Genomic DNA, 22,020 nt, shown 5'->3' with positions numbered 1-22,020 from the left:
CATCCCTTTCAATCCTCACCACTTTGGTAAGAAAGGCAAATTAATGTCTCGGGCAGAGGCCGGGTTCAAACCTGGATCATGCAAATGATTTCAGTTGAGGGAGAAGGAGGACCCAAGATTCGTGCCCACGGGGAGGACAGCGGCCCTCCAGGGAGCCTGAAGCAGGGTGGAGGTGGTAAAGGACGGAGCAGGTAAAATTTGACAACCTTTCAACAAGTCAAGAGGTTTCTCTCTTCACATTACTTCCTCTAACTTCTTATCAGTCCTAAGCACTATTGTGTTGTGTAGGGATTTTTTGGTTGTTGGTTTTTTTCTGTTTTTGTTTTTTGTTTTTTTTGTACAGAGAGACACTTGACAAAACATGCCCGGAGGAAGTAAATCCTTAACCTCCTTCCTTTGGCTGAGCCCTGTCTCTTATCTTCCTTCCGCAAGGCTCTGAGGACCCATCGCTGGCCCACTCCTGAGCTCTGGCTGCCCCCAAGGCCAGGGAAGCCGGGACATGTCCGGGACATGTGGGCATGTCCTTCATCATATCCCTGGGGCCAGCACAGCACCTTGCATGCAGTAGCCACAAGGTGCTACTCCCCAAATGGTCTCCTTTGACTCAATCACGGTTAACTGGGTACTTTCTATGTGTTATGCACTGTTGTTCTGAGGTAAGTGAGCAAAGGACCAGCCAGAAGGGAGTCTCAGTGAGAGTGGGGGCCTGATAAAACTCTCAGTCCCCCCTTAGATACTTCTGAGAATAATGTGGAGAATGAATGAGTAACAACTTTTCAGGACCACCATGAAGGAAAGAGGCGAGTCCGGTGGGAATACAGAAATAGGAACCACTGATCTGCCTGGGGAGTCAAAGAAGCATTTGCTGGTGGAGGATGTGGTATTATTTCAGGCGTGAAGGATGAGGAGTTTGCCTTAAAGACAAGAGGAAAGAGAAGCATTCCAAGCAGAGGGGCCAGTATGAGCAAGGGCATGAGGATGTAGGATTACTGTTTGGGGTTGGAGCCAGCGACAAAAGATGCCCCTTTGGGACCAGGACACATATCATGTATTTCCCAGGGGCTGAGGGTGGGTGGCTTCCCAGAGGGATTGAAACATGAATCACAATGAATCGAAGAGAGAGAAAAAGAGCCTGAGGTAGGAGTTATAATTAATAGGTTCATCCTATTAGACTTCATTTAGATTCGCTCTCCTGTAGAGACAGTGTGATTAAGCATCTCGGTAAATGCATTCATTTCCAAAAGCATCGGTGGAAATCTAGGGCCCAGGTGCCAATCACCCCGGGTTTGGGCGGCCAGGAAGGAGCAGGGGCATCAGCCAGCGTGTGCATCACCCGTAGCGCAGGTCAAGCGCCCGGAGTGTCTCCTGGCATGGAGCAGAGGCTACCAGCTCAGTGCCACGGCCGCGGTCCCCCCCTCCCGGCCGGGTCTCGCGTCCCGCGTGTGCCCTGCCCGGGAAGGAGCGCGAGCCGAGGCCGGCGGGCGGCCGGAGGAAGGAGCTGCTTCCGACCCCGGCCTCAGGCGCCACCAGGTGCGGCGGCCGCAGCCCGGCTGGGGAGGCCCCGGCTCCAGCCATCGCCCCTGCTCTCAGCCCACGGCCCGCTCAGCTTTGGGAATTTTCAGGCCTGGAGGGAAAGTCCCTCGAGAGGAGTATTAGGGCGAGAGCGAGCGAGCGCCGGATCTGCCTGGAGAGCGCGGAAGGAAGGAAAAGGGGAGCCGCGGCTCCAGGCGGGGGCGCGGGGCGGGGCGGTATGGGGGAGGGAGGGCGCGAGGGCGGGGGGCGCCGGGGGACGGGGGTCAGGGGGGAGGGAGGGCGCGGAGGAGGGGGCGCGCGGGGCGGGGGGCTAGGGGAAAGGGGGGCAGGGGGGAGGGAGGGGGAGGGAGGGCGGGGGGGCGGGGGGGCGCCGGGGGACGGGGGTCAGGGGGGAGGGAGGGCGCGGAGGGGGGGCGCGGGGGGCGGGGGGCTAGGGGAAAGGGGGGTAGGGGGGAGGGAGGGGGAGGGAGGGCGGGGGGCGGGGGGGCGCCGGGGGACGGGGGGGCGCCGGGGGACGGGGGTCAGGGGGGAGGGAGGGCGCGGAGGGGGGGCGCGCGGGGCGGGGGGCTAGGGGAAAGGGGGGCAGGGGGGAGGGAGGGGGAGGGAGGGCGCGGGGGCGGGGGGCGGGGGCCGCGGGGCGCGGGGGGGGCGGGGGGCCTCGCCCCTGGCGGAGGCCGGGCGCGGAGCACGGCGGGCAGGCGCGGCGAGGAGCGCGGGGCCGGCCGCGGGGCGGCGGGGCGGGGCGGGGCGGCGGGGCTCCCGAGAGTGTCTGCGTCGGGTGTACGGCCGTGCGCGCGCGCGTGTGTGTGTGTGCGCGCGCGCGCGTGTCGGTGTCTGTGTGTCTGTTTGGCGCCTGTCCAAGGTGATTTCCCATAAACCACATGCCCCGCGAGTCCGCTTAAAAGGCTGTGCCGAGGAGCCGGCGGCGGAGCGGGGCCACTGGAAAGTGAAAGTTGCCTGGGCGCCGGGCGCCGCCGCTCCCCGCACCCCCGGACGGCAGCGCGGCCCTCGGCCGGGGCGCGGGCTCCTCGGCGGCAGCGAGCGGACGAGCCGGGGCGGCCGACGCGCCGGCCGGGACCCAGCTGCCCGCATGACCGCGCGGGGCGCCGCCGGGCGCTGCCCCCCCACGGTAAGCGGCGGCCGCGGGGCGGGAGGCGGCGGGGCGGCGGCTGCTCGGGGGCCCTGCCCGCGCGCCGGCCCGCGACGCTCCCCCGCCGGGACCGCGGGCGCCGACGTCCCCCCAGGCTGGCTGCGGGCTGCCGGGTCCCGGGCGCGCCCCGGTCGAGGGCCGGGGCTCCCCGCGGCGGCTCCCGGGGCTGCGGGAGCTCCCCGGGAAGCGGAGGCTGCTCGCCCCATTGCACGGAGGCGCACACTGAGCCGCCCGCTGGCAGCAGAGAGGGCTTCGCGCGGCCAGGGCTCTGTCCCAGCCCCGCGCGAGCCCCTGCCCCTGTCGCCTCTGTGCGACACCACCAAGAGACCGGAGCCCTGGCTGTGGGCTGAGTGTGGCACCTTCCCGGGGGCACCCTCCCCGTGGGCCACACACACACGCTTCGAGGTCTGGCTGGGAGTGGGCGCTTCTGGGCGGGGGCCGTCCCGGGGTCACCCAGAAGGCCAGGGCCTGTGCCCAGGAACCTGCTGGCAGAAGGACGGAGCCAGGCAAGCCGCTACTTGTTCCAGCACAGGGGCAGGAGCTACCGGGGGACTCGGGTGGCCCGATCAAGTCTATTTTGCAGGGGACTGGACTCCAGGGCTGCTTGGGGCTAATTCTGAATTTTTTTATTGCAAAATCTGGTTCCGTCAGCTGGGAAGGTCCCGGGCTTGGCAGTTCAGAGGAAGGTGGAAGGGGGTTCAGTGGTGCAGTCTTAGGTGTGCTAGGGGCTGCTCTGGGCTGCTTGGGTGATGTCTGGACCCAACTGTGAGCACAAGTGGGGTGGCTCCTAGGAAGCAGGGTGGCACTGTTGATGAACAGTCCGGTGCTCTCCCAGTAGGTTTACTTCCGAGGAGCACTAGAGGAGAATGGGAGGAGAAACCTGGCTGGGAGAGAAGCAGACAGATATTTGGAGGGGAATGGGAGGGGTTTGCAGGTGGGGTTGAGAGAAGGGCAAGTCCACAGGGGAGGAAGAGCCCAACTCAGAGAGAGGAGACAGGGATGGGAGAGGAAATCGTGGAAGGGGAACTGATAGGCAACAAGAGGAGGATAAAGGCTCCAGGGAGACCAGGAGGAAAGTAAAGATGGGCAGATGGGGGGTGGGGCAGTGGGGGCTGGTTCTAGACAGGAGCAGCTGGAAATTCTGATCAAGCCCATCAGTCAGAGGTCCCTCCAGAGCCCCCATTGATGAGGACAATGGGACAGGTGAGGCTGGACAGTGGGGCTGAGATGTCTGTGGGCCTACAGAAGAAGGAGCCTTCCTGGCTGTCCCCAAGGCTGAGGCCGGTGGGTGGGAGGAAGAATGGAGGGGAGAAGAGCCAGCCCAGCCACTTGCAAGCTAGAGTGTTAACCCTTGGGTGCCCATCCAGCTCCTCCTCAGAGGCAAAACTAGGACCTTAGGGGCAGGCCAGGGGAGGGCCTCTTCAGCCACCTTCAAAGTCAGCTTCCCACGTGGTGGCCGCACTCTCTTCACAGCAATGCCTGACATAGCTCAGAAAGCCAGGCAGCCTTTGAGTTAAGCTGTCCTCAGACATCAATATCTTGAAGTGTCTATGACAAGGCTGTCTTCCTGAGTATCCCCTTTCCCGCGGGTTCTGTCCTCCATACTGTCTAAAACTGGAGGCTCACAGGCTTGTGATAGCCGGCCGGGAACAGAGACACATCTTCTGCACCGTCCGGTTTCCAGCGGGTCCTGCAGTAAAGGTACCGGAGAGCCTGGGCAGCTGTTCCCACCCAGGGCTACTTCTTCTACTGCCCAGCAGAGCCTGAAGTCCCCCCACCATGACCATCCTCCCTCTTCTCCACCCTCCCTCCCCTAGGTGAGGCCAGGACCCTCACCAGATCCCTGTTACAGAATGGCCTTGGACCATCCCATGCCTCTTCCCTCTCTCTGCCATCAACATCTTATCATTTCCAAGGCCTCAGTGCAGCCTCTCCTCCCTGACCCTCCCTGGTAGCCCGGCCAGGGCCTCTCCCCTCTGGTAGCAGCTAACAAACTTTTGAGGTTTTATGTCAACCAGCATGTTGTGCTGTTTCCTAGCCCTCCTTGTTTTTCCAATGTACTGATTATCTGTGGCATTTGTGTCATCATCTGGTTACTGAGGCAGAGCCCAGAGCACAGGAAGGTACCAGCTCTCACTCCACCTGACAGCATTTCCCTGAATCTGGGGACATCCAGCTGCCAGGAGGCAACCTTGAGCTGGGGAAGGAAAGCTCTAGAGTCCCTCTGTCCCTGCCCGGAGAAGGGGAGCTCTGGGCCAGGGAGAGGGCTAAGGAGACCCCGGTTGAGGAGGAGGGAGAGAGGAAGGAAGGGAATGATGGCAGGGGGTGGTCAGGGTCCAGTCCCAGTGCTTTGAGGGTGGGCAGCTCATGGGCCAGGTGGGAGCTGAAGGAGGGGAGATCTCAGGAAACTTCCTGGTCATAATAAGAGCTAGCAGCCTGGAGGCAGAGCCTGATGGGGCTCCGATAGGCAGGATGGCCTCGAGCCGGCACTGCCACCCCTGATTAAGCAGTTGGGCTCCTTTTGACACACACACCCAAAAGGTCTCCAACATGGGATAAGTTCCCAGTGAAACTGAGTTTGGGGCCCTGGTTTTTCCAGTAGCAGAGCCAGACCTGTGTGGAACCAGGTGGGAGGAAGGGCTGGGCCCAGGGAAATCGTCTCTGGCTTGAAGTCTGGAAGTGGGTGCATGAACATGAACTTGAGAGGAGTGGACAGCCCACAAGATGTCTGGCTCGGTGTTGCATGTCACAGGGACACAACAATGAGCAGATGCAAGTCCTGTGCTCGAGGAGTGTCCTGTGTAATTGAAATTTAGACTGGTAGGAACACCTTCCATATCCTCATGAGAAGTTCAGTGTGGGATCAAGCTTGGCCTGGGTTAATCAGGGAAGGCTTCTTGAAGAAGATGACACGTGGGTTGTCAAGGGAGAGCAAGACAGTGCATGCCAGTGAGGAAATCTTGAGAAAGCTGGATTCAGGGACCACTGCATCCTGGGGTAAAGGGCGGAACCTGGAGCATTGTAGGTATGAGGTCCTTGGTTTTCCCCTCTCCCCAGGGCATGGGGGTTCCTGAGGAGACGGAGAGCTGGGAATAATGACACACTCTCTATCATAGACATGGCTGATGCCCCTGCTGCTGGTGGTCTCTCTCCTGGCGAGCCGGAGTACTACCGAGGAGGTGTCAGAGCACTGTAGCCACATGATTGGGAATGGGCACCTGCAGTTCCTCCAGCAGCTGGTGAGTGTGGGACCATGACTGTCTACCTTCTCCTCACTGGGGAAACTGAGGCAGGAGCCAGGCAGCAGGGTCAAAGGCAAGGGTTGCAGGCAGTGAAGTATGGCTGTGCAGGATGTGGTTTGTGGCTCCCACCTAGCCCCACGGATTCTCTCCTCAGTGACCTTCTCGGGGTCAGGGCCTATCCAGACCATGGACAGGGTGGGCTTCCAGCCACTGGCCTGGGTTAATGATCGCCCAGGGTGTCAACCATGGACTTAGAAAAGGCTTGTGAGGCCTGCGGTCCCTCGCTGAGATGCTTCCTCTAGGGAGCCAGCCCAGTGTGTCTGCCTGCTGCATCCAGATGTTGCTTCTAACTCCTGGACTCCCAGATATGCCGCCAACCTGGCACCAGGGCCTCAGCCAGATCTGGAGAGGAGGCTCCAGCCTACCTCCCAGCCCTCCACCCTCACTTTCCTGGCTCTTGCCTGAGCCCCGGGGCTGGGAAGGACTGCTCACCCAGGCCGCCATGGAGGAGCCCGTGCCTTCTTCTAATCGGGCGGGCAGGGATGTCAGTAATTCCAAATGTGATTCAGGGAGGCAGAGTCAGGTTACCATGATGGCCGCTGTCCTGCTCAGAAGAGAATTTACCGTCCCTCTAGCCGGCCAGGCCGGGTGGGGCAGCACTGGCTAAGGCCAGCTCCTTGGGGCCTGTAGGCTGGGCCTGCTGCCTCTCTTACCGCTATGGTTTTCCTCCTGCACACAGCTGCTACAGCTATCCCAGGTAGACCAAGAGCCACAGCATTCTCTGAGCCTTAGAATCACAGAACCACTGCTCTGGGGGGGCCAGTGAGGGCTTGATGGATATCTAGCCCCAGCCCCTATATATTCTGAACCCCCAGAACTTGTCTAGCCTATGCTTGAAGTCCCACCACGACAGGGAGCTCATTACCTATCATGGAAGGTTATGCCCAATATCCTCTGAGATAGTTCTTCCTTATAACTAACTGGTCTTTGTCAGATTCATGGAGTGGGAGGTGGAAGGAAGAGACTTCTTTTACAGTCCACGCTGGGCATGCGGGAGGCACAAGTCTTTCCCTTGGCTCTGTCTTTCCCAGTGTGGTTGGTGAGAAGGTAGAAGAGGCTCAAAGCCTGATCCAGCCAGGGACTCTAGCCCTCATTCTTAGGTGGGCCCAGTGGAGCTACAGACACCCTGCCACCACTGGCCTGCTCTCTCTTACAGATTGACAGTCAGATGGAGACGTCATGCCAGATTGCCTTTGAGTTTGTAGACCAGGAGCTATTGGTGAGTTATGGTTATTTACAAGGCCCGGGTGCCAGCTTCCCGAGGTGGGTATATGTGGGAGCATGGAGGGGGGAGAAATCCTCTACCTGGGCAGGTAGGATTTGAGGGTGGGATGATTCCCGGTGCTCAGTCCTGGGATGCCAGGGTCTGGGGCTGAGCAAGGTCCAGGCCTCAAGTCCCCTGCTGCTCCCTTCTCCTGCCCTGGCACATGTCAAGCTCTTACTATGTGCCAGGCACTTTCTAATTTAATCCTGACGGTACAACTATGTGATCTGCTAATCTGGTTATTGTCCTCAGGGAGGGTAAGGGAGCACAGCTACTAAGTGGTGGAGGCCTGATTTGAACCCAGGCAGGCTGGCTCTAAGGCCTAAGGCACACCAATAGGCCTTCTGTGTCACATGCTTTGCTTAAGGATGTCATTTCCATCCAACAGACAGCACAGCAGCCAGGGAGTCCGTCCAGCCCTTTCCCTCTTCCTCCTACCCCACACCCAGCCAGCCCCCGCACTGCTGTTCTGTCTCCCAGCAGCTCTGGGTTCTGCCCCAGCCTTGCCCAACCAGTTGCCTGGACAGTACCAAGCACCTCCTAAGAGGCCTCTCCCCTTCCAGTTGCACCCATCATCCAGCCCGTAGGGGGAGCTCTCGGAACTCCAGCCTATTGCCTTCACTTCCTCTTCCAAACCTGTCCTGGCCCCCCTCGCTGGGGGAGAAAGCCCAGCTGGGTCAGCTTCAGCTTCCTCAGCTTCAGCTTCGAGGGCACATCACCTGGCCCGCCCCCGCCATTGCCTGCCCCTCCCTGCCTCCCAGCCTGTGCACGCGCTCCTCCCGTGCCTGTGACGCCTTTCCAACTGCCTAGACCCTGTCCCTTACTGCACATGGGCTCATCCTTGCGCCATATACAAAATCACCGCGGTGCGCCCAGAAGGGGCTCCCATCTCTGAGCTTCTGCCCCCCTGACCACCTCACGGCCCAAAGACTAACCTCAGTATTTCACTTGATCACTCACGCAGAAATGATGGGGCCAGGTACTAGGATAGAGAGCTGAAGCAGGCTGTCTGTTGAGGCAACCACCATCCCTCGGGAAGACAAAACACTGAGGTTATTCTTTGTCCCCTCTGGTGTCCTCTAGTCCCCCTGCAGCCTGGAGGTTTAGAAGGACTTTTGTGAGAGCAGGCAAAAAGACAGCAGTTCCCCAGAGCCCACCCTACCCACGCACCCCCATTCGGATTAAAGCCGCATCTTCCAGAAATCTGAGGAGGTCTCTAATCAGAGCCGCCACTTCCTTCCCTCTACCCCAATTCCAGATCCCAAAGAGACAGAGTGAAAGAGCAGCCAAGGTCAGCACCTCCCTTCTTATACTAGAGTGGCTTGGCCCTCACCTCAGGGGCAGGTGTAAGGCAAGCTGCAGCCCTCCATCTGCCAGGATTGGGGACATCTGTCGCAGAGCCTGGATTCCCAGACCACATCAGGCGCACCATCAACTCCCGTTTCTGGTTTTCCAGAAAGATCCCGTGTGCTACCTTAAGAAGGCGTTTGTCCTGATGCAAGACATAATGGAGGACACCATGCGCTTCAAAGACAATACTCCCAACGCCAATGTCATCGTGAAGCTCCAGGAACTCTCTCTGAGGCTAAAGAGCTGCTTCACGAAGGACTACGAAGAGCAGGACAAGGTAGGAGTGTCCTGGGGAGCACTGAGTAAGAGCCCCGGGTGGCTTTGGGGGTACCATCCCTGCCCATACACGCAGAGTGTGTTTGCTTGCCTCTCACCCCGTGTCATTGTTCACTCACTCTCCCATTCATTTATTCACCCTACACACCTCTGCTAAAGACATACCATGCGGGAGACACAGTACAGGGCCTTGACGATGTCTTAGTGAGCAAAAACTACATGGTTCCCGCCCTCGTGGAGCTTAGGGTTAGGGGAGGCTGGTAACAATTAAACAAACAATGACACAACTATATAGAATTCCACAGCGTGAGGACTATTGATTCATTCAAGAGATAGTTACTGAGTGCCTGTTGTGTGCCAGGTACTGTTCTGGGCACTAGGAAGCAGCTGGGATCAAACCAGACAAAACCCCTCGAATTCATGGAGCTTACTTTGGGAGAGGGCGTGAGACAGTTAACAGAATATATGAGTAAAACAGGGAGGATTTAGGATGGCAATAAGTGCATCCCTGGAAGGGAACACCAGGCAAGAGAAGACCTGAAAGGGGTGAGGGAGGGAGCCATGAAGGAGGCCTCCTGGTGCTCCGAGAGATAAATGGCACTCTCATTTAAAAAGGGAAGGTGGGGGGCACCCGGGTGGCTCAGTGGTTGAGGGTGCGCCTTGGGCTCAGGTCATGATCTGGGGTCCTGGGATCGAGTCCTGCATTGAGTTCCCTGCATGGGGCCGGCTTCTCCCTCTGCCTGTCTCTGCCTCTCTCTGTGTGTGTCTCTCATGAATAAGTAAATAAGTAAAATCTTTAAAAATGAATAAATAAAAAGGAGAGGTGAGAGGGAGTGCTGGGTGGCTCAGTAGGTTAAGTGGCTGCCTTCACTCAAGTCATGACCCCAGCATCCTGGGATCCAGCCCAGGCCTATGTTGGGCTCTCTGCTGAGGGAGCTGGGCTCTTCCCTCTCCTCCCCGCTCTTGCCCTCTCGCTATTTCTGTCTTTGTCTCTCAAATAAATAAAATCTTGAAAAGATAAAAAAAAAAGGGGGGGGGAGGTAGGGAAGAAGGGAAGGAGAGAAGGCTTCTGGGCAAGAGAACATTCATTTGAGGTCCAAAGAGGAGTAAGAGGAAGCAGCGAGGCTGGTCAGAGCATTCCAGCCCAGCGGAGGCTGCACACCAAGCCCTGAGGTGAGCAGCAGCTGTCCACACTCAGAAGCTCAAAAGGCGGCACCCGATCTCGGCTGGAGGCATGGGAGAGCCTGGGAGAGAGGGGAGGTGGCGGGAGCCCGGAGGGATGCACAGTGTTGTCTGAAGCGTGTGGTAGCCCTTCAGGGCACAGGAATGGGGGCTGGGAGGCCGGCAGTGGTGCAGGTCTAGGGGGTGCGCGGGGAGCCCCGGGAGACAGGCCCCACAGGACTCCGTGGCAGGTGGTGGTGAGCAGCGGAGGGAAGGGGCGGCCCCAGGACCGCTCAGTCCTGAGCCCTGCTTGAGGGCCGACTGGGGAGCGGGGAGCAGGAGCTAAGTTTGGGGTACAGGAATCCCGAGATGCTAGAGAGGCAGCCAAGCGGAAATGCGGAGCCGGCAGCTGGGCGCACACGGAGGAGGGGCCCCGACGTCACTGCAAAGCCAGGAGGTGTAGGACCTGCAAAGCCAGGAGGTGTAGGACGTGGCCGCCCGTGCGAGGGCAGCCCGGAGCCCCGGCCTCAGCAGCCGGGCACAGGGGGGCACCCGGCAAGAGGACCCGGAGGGAGCCGCCTGGGGGCGGGAGGGAAACCCGGTGAGGGTGTCAGGATGGAAGAGCAGTCCCTCTCCCGGGAACTCAGCGTTGCGGATCCAGTAGTGTGCGGTCGCCGCCAGGGGCAGGTGGCAGCTGGGGTAGGTGGCAGCTGGGGTGCCGGCCGGGGGGAGGGGGGGGTGCGCCTGCGGAAGAGGGAGAGGTCCCCAGAGCAGGTGTGGGATCGCAGGAGACAACATTTTCACGGAGAGGTGTTAAGGTTCGGACATATCACTTGGGGGGCTTGTTTAAATTCCAGATTCCCAGTCTACACCCCTAAAGGTCGGACTCACTGGGTCTGTGGGTGGGCCTGGGAATCTGCATTTTCACCAGCCGCCCGTGGTGTGAGAGCAGTGAGGTGCACTCGAGAAGGGAGGGAGCCCCAGAGGCGAGAGGAGCCAGCCCCCCGAGAGGAGAAGGCTGGGCCAGGGTTCAGAGCCACTGAGGAGAGAAGGCACCGCCTCCGTGTCATAGGTGGGCACCTGGCAGGTGCGTCTGTCTGATGGTTGCCGCTTTCTCATGGTCTGCTTGGCCGGTGCCACCTAGCTGATGGTGGTGCTGAGCCCAGTCTTCTCACAACTGTGTCCGTTCATTCATTTGGCGGGTCACCATCGATCAGGGGCCTGCTGTGCACAGGCCGTGAGCATTCAGAGATGGCTTGGGACTCCACGGCCGGTGACGCTTGGGGTCCTTCCCAGTGCAGCTCGGTCAGTATAATGGAAACTTGGTACTTGAAAGTCATTGGCAAGGAGGCCTCAGATGAAGCGGTGGGCATGTGTGGCACCTTCTGGTGTGAAAGGAGAGATGGTTCCAGGATGGTTCGGAGGAATGCCAGAATTTATAAATCAGGTGGAGGAGGGGAGCCTGGGAAGGAGACGGAGGAGCAGCTCAGGAGGTGGGAGGGAAACCAGGAGCGTGTGAAGCTCCTCAGAGTTCCAGTGGGTGTAGGGAGCCTGGGTCCTACGCGCGGAAGAGAACAGAACAGCTCAACAGGCAGGACTGGGACAGCTTCAGAGGCCAGAGAAGGACCTACAGCCCCCTGGCCTGCTCCACAGCACAGCGGGATGAGTCTTCTAAAACTTAAGTCTTACCATACCACCTCCCCCAAAAGCTCCTCAGAAGTTATATATTTGCTTTGTGGATCAAGTTAACAGGTTTTGACACCTGCAGAACCTGGTCCTTGCTGACCTCTCTCAGGATCTCTTGCCACTTTCTTCCTCGATGGCACTACTGTAGCCCCTCTAGCCGTCCTTTAGTCTTTTGACATTATAGGCTCTTTCCTGCCTCAGGACCTTTGCACAGTCTGTTTCCACCCCAATGGGACAGCTCTCTCCAACTCCACGTCCTTTCCGGTTGACTCCTGCTCATTTTTCAGCTGGTTCCATGAGGAAACTCCCCTTGAGCCCTATGTTCCCCTTCTTATTGTTTTTTAAAGATTTTATTTATTTATTCATGAGAGACACAGAGAGAAAGAGAGAGAGGCAGAGACACAGGCAGAGGGAGAGGCAGGCTCCATGCAGGGAGCCCGATGCAAGACTCAATCCCGGGTCTCCAGGATCACACCCTGGTCCAAAGGCAGACGCTCAACCACTGAGCCACCCAGGTGTCCCCTGTTCCCCTTGCTGTACATTCTCAGATCATTCCACACTTTTCCATGTGACTCACTGCACTTGTAACAATGTGTTTAATGCCAGTGCCTTGCTGGACTCAGTGTCCAGCTCAGCCAGTGACCACGTCTCTGGTGTTCGTTGCATGATTCCCAAATAATTGCCATATGCCTGGCACACAGATATGTGTTAAATGGATCTGCGAATAAATAACAAATCTCCAGATCTCAGGACTGATTCCACCACATACCAAGGGTGAGGGGAGGGAGAAATGAAAGAGAAAAAGAAGACAGATGTGAGAAAGGCCAAGGGAGTTTGGCAAACATGCTAGAGACATGGGCCACGGCCCATCCTCACTGAAGGGGTGGAGTGCTTCTCTCTTTCCAGGCCTGTGTCCGGACTTTCTATGAGACACCCCTGCAGTTGCTGGAAAAGATCAAGAATGTCTTTAATGAAACAAAGAATCTCCTTAAAAAGGACTGGAACATTTTCAGCAAGAACTGCAACAACAGCTTTGCTAAGTGCTCCAGCCAAGGTAAGCACCAGAGGGCCTAGCGAGTGCAGGACAAGGGGAGGGTGTAGGGAGCCGAGCCAGGATGAGGAGGTGAGATGTGGGGGCCAGAGGGACCCTGGGGAGGCAGCCTGGCTGCTACTCGTGCTCCTGTGTGTGTAGATGTGCTTTTCTTGTGTACACGTGTGGCTTCATGTACCTGTGGGCAGTCCTGAGCACATGTCTTTTCTGACATGTGTGTGCATGCACACCGAATATGTCTGCATGTGGAGGCATCAAGAAGGATCTCGCTGGTGGCTGTGAGATGAGGGATGGGGAATGGGGCCCCTCTCGGAGAGCCCTGTAGGCTCAGAGGCTTTCCCCACGGGCACTGCAGGCTGGCTCCGTACAGGGGCCTCCGTGGAGAGAGCCGGGCTCAATCTGGGAGCCAGGGCCCTTGCGCCAGGAGCCCTGCTGCGAAGCACCAGGAGACCCTGGCTTCAGACCTCCCCAGGATGCCTTGAGTGTTCCCTCAAGGGAAAAGGCTGAATTTGAAGTCTGAGCATCGTTCAAAGTCTCCCAGTGCAGGCTCAGCCGCACACATGGGTACTCTGCGTGTCCTCGTCTCTGCGTCTTGTGGCACGTTGCCCTCCTACATTCAACCTTGCTCCCTGAGGCAGGAGCTGAGGCCCCACGACCTGCCAGTGGCCGAGTCCAGTCTCGTGGCTTCAATCCCAAGGCCTCAAGTCTTGGGCACGTTCCAGCCCCAGCTTGATCTCGCCCGTGGCTGTGGCTGTGTGGCCCCTGGCTGTGCATGAAACCACCTTGCTGCTTTCCAACCAACACTGTCTGTGCGACTTGAGGGTGACTTGTGGTGGTCCCGGAGGCCACTGCTCAACCTCCTGGCTAGCTGCTGCTCGATCCTGGCATGGCGCCTAGCCAGCTGGAACTCCAGGAAAGGCCGTTCCCTGGTCTTCACTCACCCTGGCCCCCAGACTGTGCCTCTCAACCCCACTCTTTGCTCTCTGCCTGTGACCCTACAGTGTCTGTCCCTTCACTGCCTGAGGCCTGTGTCGTGAGCACTGGCTCCAGTCCTGTCCTCTCCTGAGCCCCAGGGCTGAACTGGGGCATGAGGGACCCCCAGACCCACATCCCCCTGGCACCCCCCTTCCCCCGGGAAAGCTGTGCTGAAGGCTGGTGACTCTATCTCCTCCCTGTCTTTCTCTCTCCCTCTCTCTGTGGTTCTTTCAGATATGGTGACCAAGCCTGATTGCAACTGCCTGTACCCCACAGCCACCCCTAGCAGTGACCTGGCCTCTGTCTCCCCTCAGCAGCCCCTTGCCCCCTCCATGGCCCCTATGGCTGGCTTGACCTGGGCCGACTCTGAGGGGACAGAGGGCAGCTCCCTCTTGCCCAGTGAGCAGCCCCTCCGCACAGTGGACCTGGACCCGGGCAATGCCAAGCAGCGACCACCCAGAAGCACCTGCCAGAGCTTTGACTCTCCGGAGCCCCCAGGTGTGGAGGCCAGCCCCGCCGGAGATTCACTTCAGGGCCTGCCCTCTGTCAGGGCCCCCGTCCCTGGGATGGAAGACGTTCTGGACTCTGCGTTGGGCACTAACTGGACCCTAGAAGAGGCCTCCGGAGAGGCTAGTGAGGGTCCCGTGCCGCAAGGGGCAGAGCTTTCTCCCTCCAGGCTGGGAGGAGGCGGAGGCCAAGCCCAGACGACCGCCAGGCCCGGGGACCTCTTGTCAGCATCTTTTCTGCTGTCCTACTCAGCCGGGGGCCGGCAGCCAGGGGACGTGCCCGGCCTACCCCCGTCCACGGCAGGCCCTGCGAGACCCGCTGGCCCGGCCCAGAGTCGCACGCCTGAGAAGACCGAGCGACCGTCTGCCGCGCCCGGAGACCATCAGAAGCCAGGCCCTGCCAGGACCCCACCGCGGCCCCCGAGAGGCCTCAGCAGCCCCGCAGCCCTCTCCGAGCAGCCAGGGCTCCCCAGAAGGCTCTCCTGGGGCCGTGCGCTGCCCCTCGGGGACGTGGAGGGCAGAAGGAGCACCCGGGGCCGCAGGAGCCCCGCGCAGCCAGAAGGAGGACAAGCGAGCGAGGGGGCGGCCGGGGCCCTGGCCCACTCTAACGCCGTTCCTTTGACTGACGCAGGCCACGAGAAGCACCAGGAGGGACCCTCTGGCCCTCAGCTCCCCAGGTTTGCCTTCCGCCTCCTGGTGCCCAGCGTCATCCTGGTCCTGCTGGCCGTTGGCGGCCTCCTGCTGTACAGGCGGAGACGGCGGGTAAGGGGAGCCCCTTAAGGGGAGAGAGGAGGGCGGGGCGGGGGGGCACAGCCCAGGCGGAGGAGCGGGGCAAGCGCGTCGGGGGATTCCTTGGGCTCTGCCCAGGTTCTTCAGGTGCCAAGACAGAAGGCCACCTGAACACAGGACAGAGGAGGTTGAAATGGAGGGTTTCTTCAAAACTGGGGGAGACCCAGGCTATAAGGCCAATGGGAAGGGACCAGGAGAGAATATTCTCGGGCTGAGAGTGGAAGAGAACCCACCGGTGAGGGAGCCAGCAGAGGAGGGTGATGCTGTGCCAGCCTCAGGGCGGGGTGCTCGCTGGGAGCTCCGCAGAGCCTGGGCCCAACGACCCCTGGGGTAGGAAGCAGCCTGTGTGAGTGGGGGCGCCACCAACAGGGAGGCCTTACGAAGCTCTCCTGGCCCTGCGGCTCATCTCCGTGTCTGGGTAGCTGGGGGAGACTTCGATAACTGTCATCTACTTCCCTGGGCAACCCTCCCTGGGGGCGAGGCCACAGTCCCCTCATGATCCCTGGCTCCTCCACGAGCCTGCTCTTTGTGGTCTGTTCCCAGAGTCATCGAGAGCCTCAGGCAGCGGATTCTCCCGTGGAGCAACCAGAGGGCAGGTGAGAGTCCACAGGGGGTGGGAATGCTCAGGAAGGCATGGGGGTGTGGGGGGCTGGGGGGGGCTGGCTTGGCATCTGTTTCCCTTCTAGATTTGAGGGAGACTTTCTTTCACTTGCTCTGAGGAAGTGGAGCTCAGAACAGGATAGGAGGCAGGGAGGAGGAAGGGCGTTTCTTCTTTCCTAGCTATCTGGGATTTTTGCCGATTTCTCCTAAGGGTTAGGCAGTTCTGGCTGGAGCACATGCCACCCTCTGAGGGACAAACTTAAGGGGTTTCCTCACTCCTCAGCCTCTGCTGAAGCCTTATGCCAGTCCTATGCTCTACCCGCAGCCCCCTGACCCAGGATGAGGAGAGACAGGTGGAACTGCCGGTGTAGGGGCGTTTCTAAGGTAAGACTGATTTGGATCTCTCTCCACCCCTTAAAATTAGCTACCCTCTTTCCAATTACCCAGGCTGGCTGATACTACCAACTTCCCTGAGGCCCACACTTGACTCCCTCCCCTCCTACTCCCTTTTCTATCCATCACTGATCCCGCCAACTGTCTCCTTTTGGAGTCCTCAGGTCTCCACACCACCACCGCCCCCAACCCCCTGCCAGTCTGAGGCCAGGCACTATCACCTCTGCATCCAGTTATTATTTCTGTATTCAGCTTCTAGTCTTGCTGCCTCCTTCCATTCCAGAGAACCAAAAGCTTACCTAGAGTCTTTACCCTCCTAGGGAATCTGCATCCCCATTCACTTCAAACCCGACATTCTCAGCTTGGCTCCCAGGCTCCTCCAGCAGCCGCCCCTAACACCCACCTCTTGCCAGCTTTCTATTGCTCTGCACCCTATCTGAGCCTTCTCCCCAGCCAGGATCATTTCTATGTCCCTGCTTTTATTTTATTTTATTTTTTAAGCTTTTATTTATTTATTCATGAGAGACACAGAGAGAGAGGATGAGGCAGAGGGAGAAGCAGGCTCCATTCAGGGAGCCCGATGTGGGACTCAATCCCCGGACCCAGGATCACGCCCTGAGCAGAAGGCAGATGCTCAACTGCTGAGCCACCCAGGTGTCCCTCCATGTCCCTGCTTTTAGATTCATGGATCCATAGAGCCTTAGTCTTGGAAAGGCTCTTAGAGGTCATTTGGCCAGTATCCTACCCTATAGGGGTCTCCTGTCTCTGCGCCCCTGACATGGGGTCAGCCAGCTGCTGGGCCCTGGGCCCCCAGTCCCAGGCAAGCTCCCTGCCGTCTCCCAGGAGTGCTGTGAGGACATCTTTCCATGAGTGAGCTTCCCTGCCCCCTCCGTGATGGTCCTCCCTTCTATTCTCATGAGAGCCCTCTAGTGTCTCAGGTCAGTTATCCATATCCCTGTTAAGAATTCTCTAAGCTAAGTGTGGCCAAGTCCCTCAAACATTCCTTATATGATATGGTTTTCAGACCCCTCACCATCCTGGTCGCCCTCTGGATACACTCGTTTGTCAATGTCCCTCTGAAAATGTGGCACCCAGCCCTGGACACAGTGCTCCAGATGTTGTCCGACCAGCTCAAAGTACAGTTGGACTGTTACCTTCCTTGATCTGGACAATATTCTTCTATTCATGCAGATTCAGATTGCATTAGTGTTGTGTTTTGTTTCCTTAACAGATGCATCATACTGTTGTCATATGTTGAGCTTGTGGTCTATTAAAACCCCTAGTTCCATTTCCCATAAACCTCTGGCAAGCCAAGCTTTCTGTCCTGTACTTGGACAACTTAGTTTTTTAACCAGGGTGCAGGAGTTTATGTCTGTTCTTGTTAAAACCACGTTTTTGGTTTCTGCCCATCACTTGAGCAAGTGGAAATTGTTTTAAATCCCAAGTCTGGCTTCATAGCCCTCCCAGTGCCTTCTATGGGCCTCACCCATGTTGTTGGTAAAGATGTGCCCTTTATCATTCCTCATCTGCAGCTCCCTGATTCTAGACAGCTCCCACCACCACCACCTCCTGTTCTTCCAGATTGTTTCCAACACCGGCTGGTAGCTTATCAGTTCCTACTCCTCAGTTCTTTTGTATTTGGTTAATATATATCAATTTGCACTCATTTGGATGTTGTTTTTATACATTTTAAAACCTTTTATGTGTATATGTACATTCTGCATCCCTAAGAAGGCTGTAAGCCCCTTGAGGGCAGGGATTGTGTCTTCCCCCCTTTTTTTTATTTTGCATTTTTTTCTGTCCCATGTTCTAATACAGAGAGGGCTGCTCCATACTTGCCAAAAACTCAATAAATGTTGACTGGATTGGCTTAAGGGTTGACTGACCACCTGACCCTGGCCAGCTGTCTCTAACTGACCAGCCTTCTGGGTCGTCCATTAACCAGCTAACTAATCGATTCTGACTGGCCAATCAGCTGGCTAGATGACTTTAGCTGAGTAACCAACTAGCTGGTAACTGCTTAATAGGCTGGTTATTGATTGGTGAGTTGACTGACTAACTGATTAGCTGGCTAATGGCTTGGTTTGCTGATTGGCTGGCCGGCCAACTAGCTGGGGTAACCCATTTGAGTTTCCAGTCACACCCTATGCCAAAAGCAAGTGAGTGTCTTAACGTCTTTCCATGTGTGCAGTGACAAGTCTGGGCCACTTCTAGACAGAAGAGGGGTATAACGAACGTTCAAAAAACCAGGGGAGCCTATTTAGAAAAGAACAAAAAGCAACACAGGGTGGGCTAAGATGGGTGAGTGGGTCAGATGGGACACTGGCAGGGCTGTAAGGATGATCCAGACCTCCTCAGGACTGGTAAAGCAGAGGAGGCACCAAGGTCCACAGGGACTCTGTGTAGCTCAGGCTGTGCCCACCTCTGACTGGTTGCCAGCCTCGCCCCTTCATCTTGGCCCTCTGCCCCATCTCCTCCACACTCCTACTCTTCTTTCCCTGCCTGTCTCTTCTCAAGCCCTGACAAGCTTTTCTCTTCCTCCCCTCAAGATTTCACTTAGAGAGAGAACCCAGGGCAGGGGCCACATCCAGACCCCGCTTGGATCAGTAGGTCCAGACCAGGCCCCAGGAGCTTCAGGAGATTCAGGGCCAGCCCTTAGACTACCTACTGCTCTGATAAGAGAAAGGAAAACACAGAGGCAGAGAGCCTGCTAGAGGGATGGTCAGAAAGAAGACAGACACGAGCCCCCTACTCCCAGGAGTTGGGACATAGGGGCAGTGAAGCTCACCCATTTGGCCCTTCACTCCACCTAATCCCAGCAGGTCCTAGGGCCCAGTCCTAGGGCCCAGCTATACCCAGCATGGCTCGTGTCCAGTTTATGGTTCTCCCTTCTTCCCCCTCCAGAGCATGGGAATGGGCTGGGAGCCAGAAGCTGTGGTCCCATCTGCCCTTCTCGTCCATTATGGACTTTGCCAGTAGGGCCTATGGATGGTTAGGGAGGGAAGCTCCACACAGGATCCAAAGTCGCACTGTTGGATGGAGTCCAGGGGATTTCTGTTCTGGGAACAAAGCCTTCTGAGGATGCTGGGCAAAGGACAAGGATGGGGGTGGGGTTGGAAAGAGCAGGGCCCTGATTCCCATGGATGATGCAGGGAGGCAAGTCCTTTGGTCCATCAGGAAGAAGGTTGAATTGCTTCAGGGTTAGCATACCACATGGCAGGATGGGAGTATCCTTGTTCCAGAACTGCCTCTAGTTCTTCCTCTTAGTTACCTATGATCTGCTATCCCGAGTGTCATGTGTGATGACCCCTCATGATGAATGGTGTAGAGGGGGGAATGAGAAAGTCTTCTTTGCTGGAGTTAGCAGGAGTCACCCTGGGTTCATTGGCCCAAGGCCAGCGAGATGGTCTAAGGACTCTTCAGGTGCACCTTCCCTCCCTGTCAGACTCCTCCACTTGAGCGGTGGCCAGTCCCCTCTCCCAGCCCTGCTTAGGCCACTACCAGGTCCCATTACCTCCCCTTGCGGTCCCTTGCTCCCCAGGAGGAGGTAGGAGGTGAGGCCAGTCTGGCCAGAGGTCTGGGCTGCTGCCAGGAAAAGCCTCCTGGTCCCTTGTGGTGTCTGGGGTGGCTGGGAAGGCGAGGGAGAAGATGGGAGGAAGTCCTGCCTGCAGCACCACCAACAGCCCACAGGAACGCTGTGCCTCCCCCACTCATGTCCTCAGTGACCCCTCCCTCCACTCCCACTCGCTGACTGGCCTTTCTTTCTCTCCCGTACAGCTGGGCGCACAGGATAGTCTCTCCATGGGAGGAGACCTTATGGGGGTGTCCACCACCACCCATCCCCAGCCATTCTCCTGGGAGTGTGGCCTGCCCACAACAAGAGCTCCTGCCTGCCAGGACTAGACCAGAGCAGCGAGGCTGGGGTCCCTCTGCCCTCGCCCCCTCAGACTGGACTGACTAGGAAAGGGCTGGAGATGCTCCCCACGCTGCTGATATTTATCGTGGGCCCTGGAGGCGCCCACCCACTGGAGGAAGGCGAGGAAGCTCGGCCGAGGACCCTCTGCACCTCGGGGGCTGTGTCCTGCTGCATCTCCCCTCCAAGCCTCGCCCGGGCCAGGGACCCAGAGGCTCTAGGCTGTGGGAGCGCAGGGTGGGCATCGAGGCTCGGAGGACCGCCTGGTGCCAAGGGGTCCCGACGCCAACAAGCAGGGACTTGTCTCCAGAGAGAAGCCGGAGGTGGGCAGGGCAGCCGGCGGCCGGGTTTCCCTGAGGCGTGCAGCCCAAAGCCGGAAGGGAAGGCCTGCGCCACTGGGCTCACCCACCCGCTTGCCCAGTGCCCCCGCCGGCCGCGCAGCTCTGCCCCGGACCGTGCGGCTTGGCTCCGCTGCCAAGGGCAGGCCAGCTCTGGCGTCTGCACCACTGCCCCAGCCCTGCCAGGGCCCCGGGGGCGCCGAGGCCCGCGAAGAGGCCATTGCACTGTGAACCCCGAACCTGCCTGCTGAACAGCCGCCCAGCCCTGCGAGCGCCACTGTCCGGCTCCCCGCCTGGGCCAGGGGCCACCCGCGCCCCCCCCCCCCCCCCGCGCCCGGCCCGGAGCTGGTCTTCAGGCTGTGTTGCTCGCAGGTTTCTGCATCTTGCACTTTGACGTCCCTAGGGGGAGGTGACGAGTGGGAGGGAGGAGGCAGGAGCGCATAGGCCCACGGGGGCTCCGCTGCCCACCAACTGCCCAAGGGTCTCTGCAGGCCTGGGCATCCTCCGAGCTGGGGGAGGCGTCCGCACCCCGGGCCGCAGCCTGGCCCCTTCCCCATGCGGCCCGGCCCCATCCCAGCAGCAGGCCTCACTCCAGCCTCCCAGCCCAGCGCCGCTCCTGTCCCCTTCCCGCCCTCTCTTCCCCACCCTCCCCGGGGAGGCAGGGATCCCCCCAGCCCGGCCCCTACACTGTGTCTCCCACCGGGCCACAGGCCAGCCATGACGGAGAAGGACCAGGCAGCTGGAGTCCGCCTGAAGCCTCAGCTTCCTGGGCCGGCCCGCGGCCACTGCTCTGAGAGCTGGCGGTTGGCGATGGGGCCGATTGCCCGTGGTCCTTTTGTGCTGCTGTGTCTCTCCTCTCCTGCTGCCCTGGGCCCTCCACCGAGAGATGCCACCCTTCCTGGCCGCTAAGCCGGGGTCCATGAACTTTCCTTCCTGCCCTCAAAAGCGGGGGTCTCGTGGCTCCTGCCACCCCGGCCCTGCTGCTCTCAGCTGAAGGGGAGGCAGCCGGGAACTTGCCCTGTGGGGCTCCTTCTAGTCTCAGACTCTATATTTGATGCTAGAAAATATGTATTTAAAAGGGAAAGGGAAAAAAAAAACACAGAAAAAAGGCATTCCTCCCCCACCCCAAACATATAGTATTTTAAAAGTCAAGAAAGCAAATCCAACCCACTGCAGAAGTTCTTTGTGGGCACTTGGTGACACAGGCGTAGGAGGGGCCCCAGCCCTCTGGGTGGCTCCCCTGGCTACCTGCACAGGAATCCCTTCGTTGAGAAAGCTGAGAGGGAACATTGGCTCACACACTGTGAGATTTTGTTTTTATACTTGGAAGTGATGAATTATTTTATATAAAGTCATTGAAATATCTATTTAAAAAATAGGAAGCTGCTTTTATATTTAATAATAAAAGAAGTGCACAAGCTGCCACGTGTGAGTCATGGCAAAAGTGCTTTTGGGGTGTGGGTGGCAAAAGTGGGGGTGGGCGGGCAGCAGCTGCTGGGCGAGCCCCAGCTCAGGAAGCTTTTTCCGGGGTACATGGGGAAGGAGGGTTCTCTCCAAGTGTCAGTCTCGTTACCAAAACCTGCATCATTGCTGTCCCAAACACATTCAACAGCAGATCTGTTTCAGGGGAAAGTAGACAGGAACCAGCCAAACCTCAGGCCTGGCCAGTGGCCCTTGCTCCAGCCCAGCCTCGCCCAGCCTGGGAAAATGGCTGGTTGGGCTCTGTCCAAGGA

At 58.5% G+C, this 22,020-nt stretch overlaps 1 protein-coding gene across 4 annotated transcripts; it reads left to right on the top strand.

The window, feature by feature from the left end:
• The first annotated feature begins 2,280 nt into the window (after positions 1-2,280).
• CSF1 (colony stimulating factor 1) lies at positions 2,281-20,284 on the top strand. 4 transcript variants are annotated; one of them, XM_072754370.1, is made up of 9 exons: positions 2,281-2,662; positions 5,800-5,922; positions 7,142-7,204; positions 8,706-8,876; positions 12,629-12,776; positions 13,983-15,016; positions 15,587-15,639; positions 15,969-16,027; positions 19,814-20,284. In XM_072754370.1, the coding sequence occupies exons 1-8, from the start codon at positions 2,624-2,626 to the stop codon at positions 16,012-16,014; spliced, it is 1,677 nt and encodes a 558-aa protein (XP_072610471.1). In that variant the 5' UTR covers positions 2,281-2,623; the 3' UTR covers positions 16,015-16,027; positions 19,814-20,284. The 4 variants fall into 4 exon arrangements, with proteins under 4 accessions (XP_072610471.1, XP_072610472.1, XP_072610470.1 ...); XM_072754371.1 differs by having other exon boundaries at positions 2,477-2,662; positions 14,886-15,016; XM_072754369.1 differs by lacking the exon at positions 19,814-20,284 and adding an exon at positions 17,061-17,910 and having other exon boundaries at positions 2,477-2,662.
• The last annotated feature ends 1,736 nt before the right edge of the window (positions 20,285-22,020 follow it).

Source organism: Vulpes vulpes, chromosome 3, assembly GCF_048418805.1.
Source record: "Vulpes vulpes isolate BD-2025 chromosome 3, VulVul3, whole genome shotgun sequence".
NCBI lineage: Eukaryota > Metazoa > Chordata > Mammalia > Carnivora > Canidae > Vulpes > Vulpes vulpes.
This window is presented reverse-complemented; position numbering and strand designations above follow the sequence as displayed.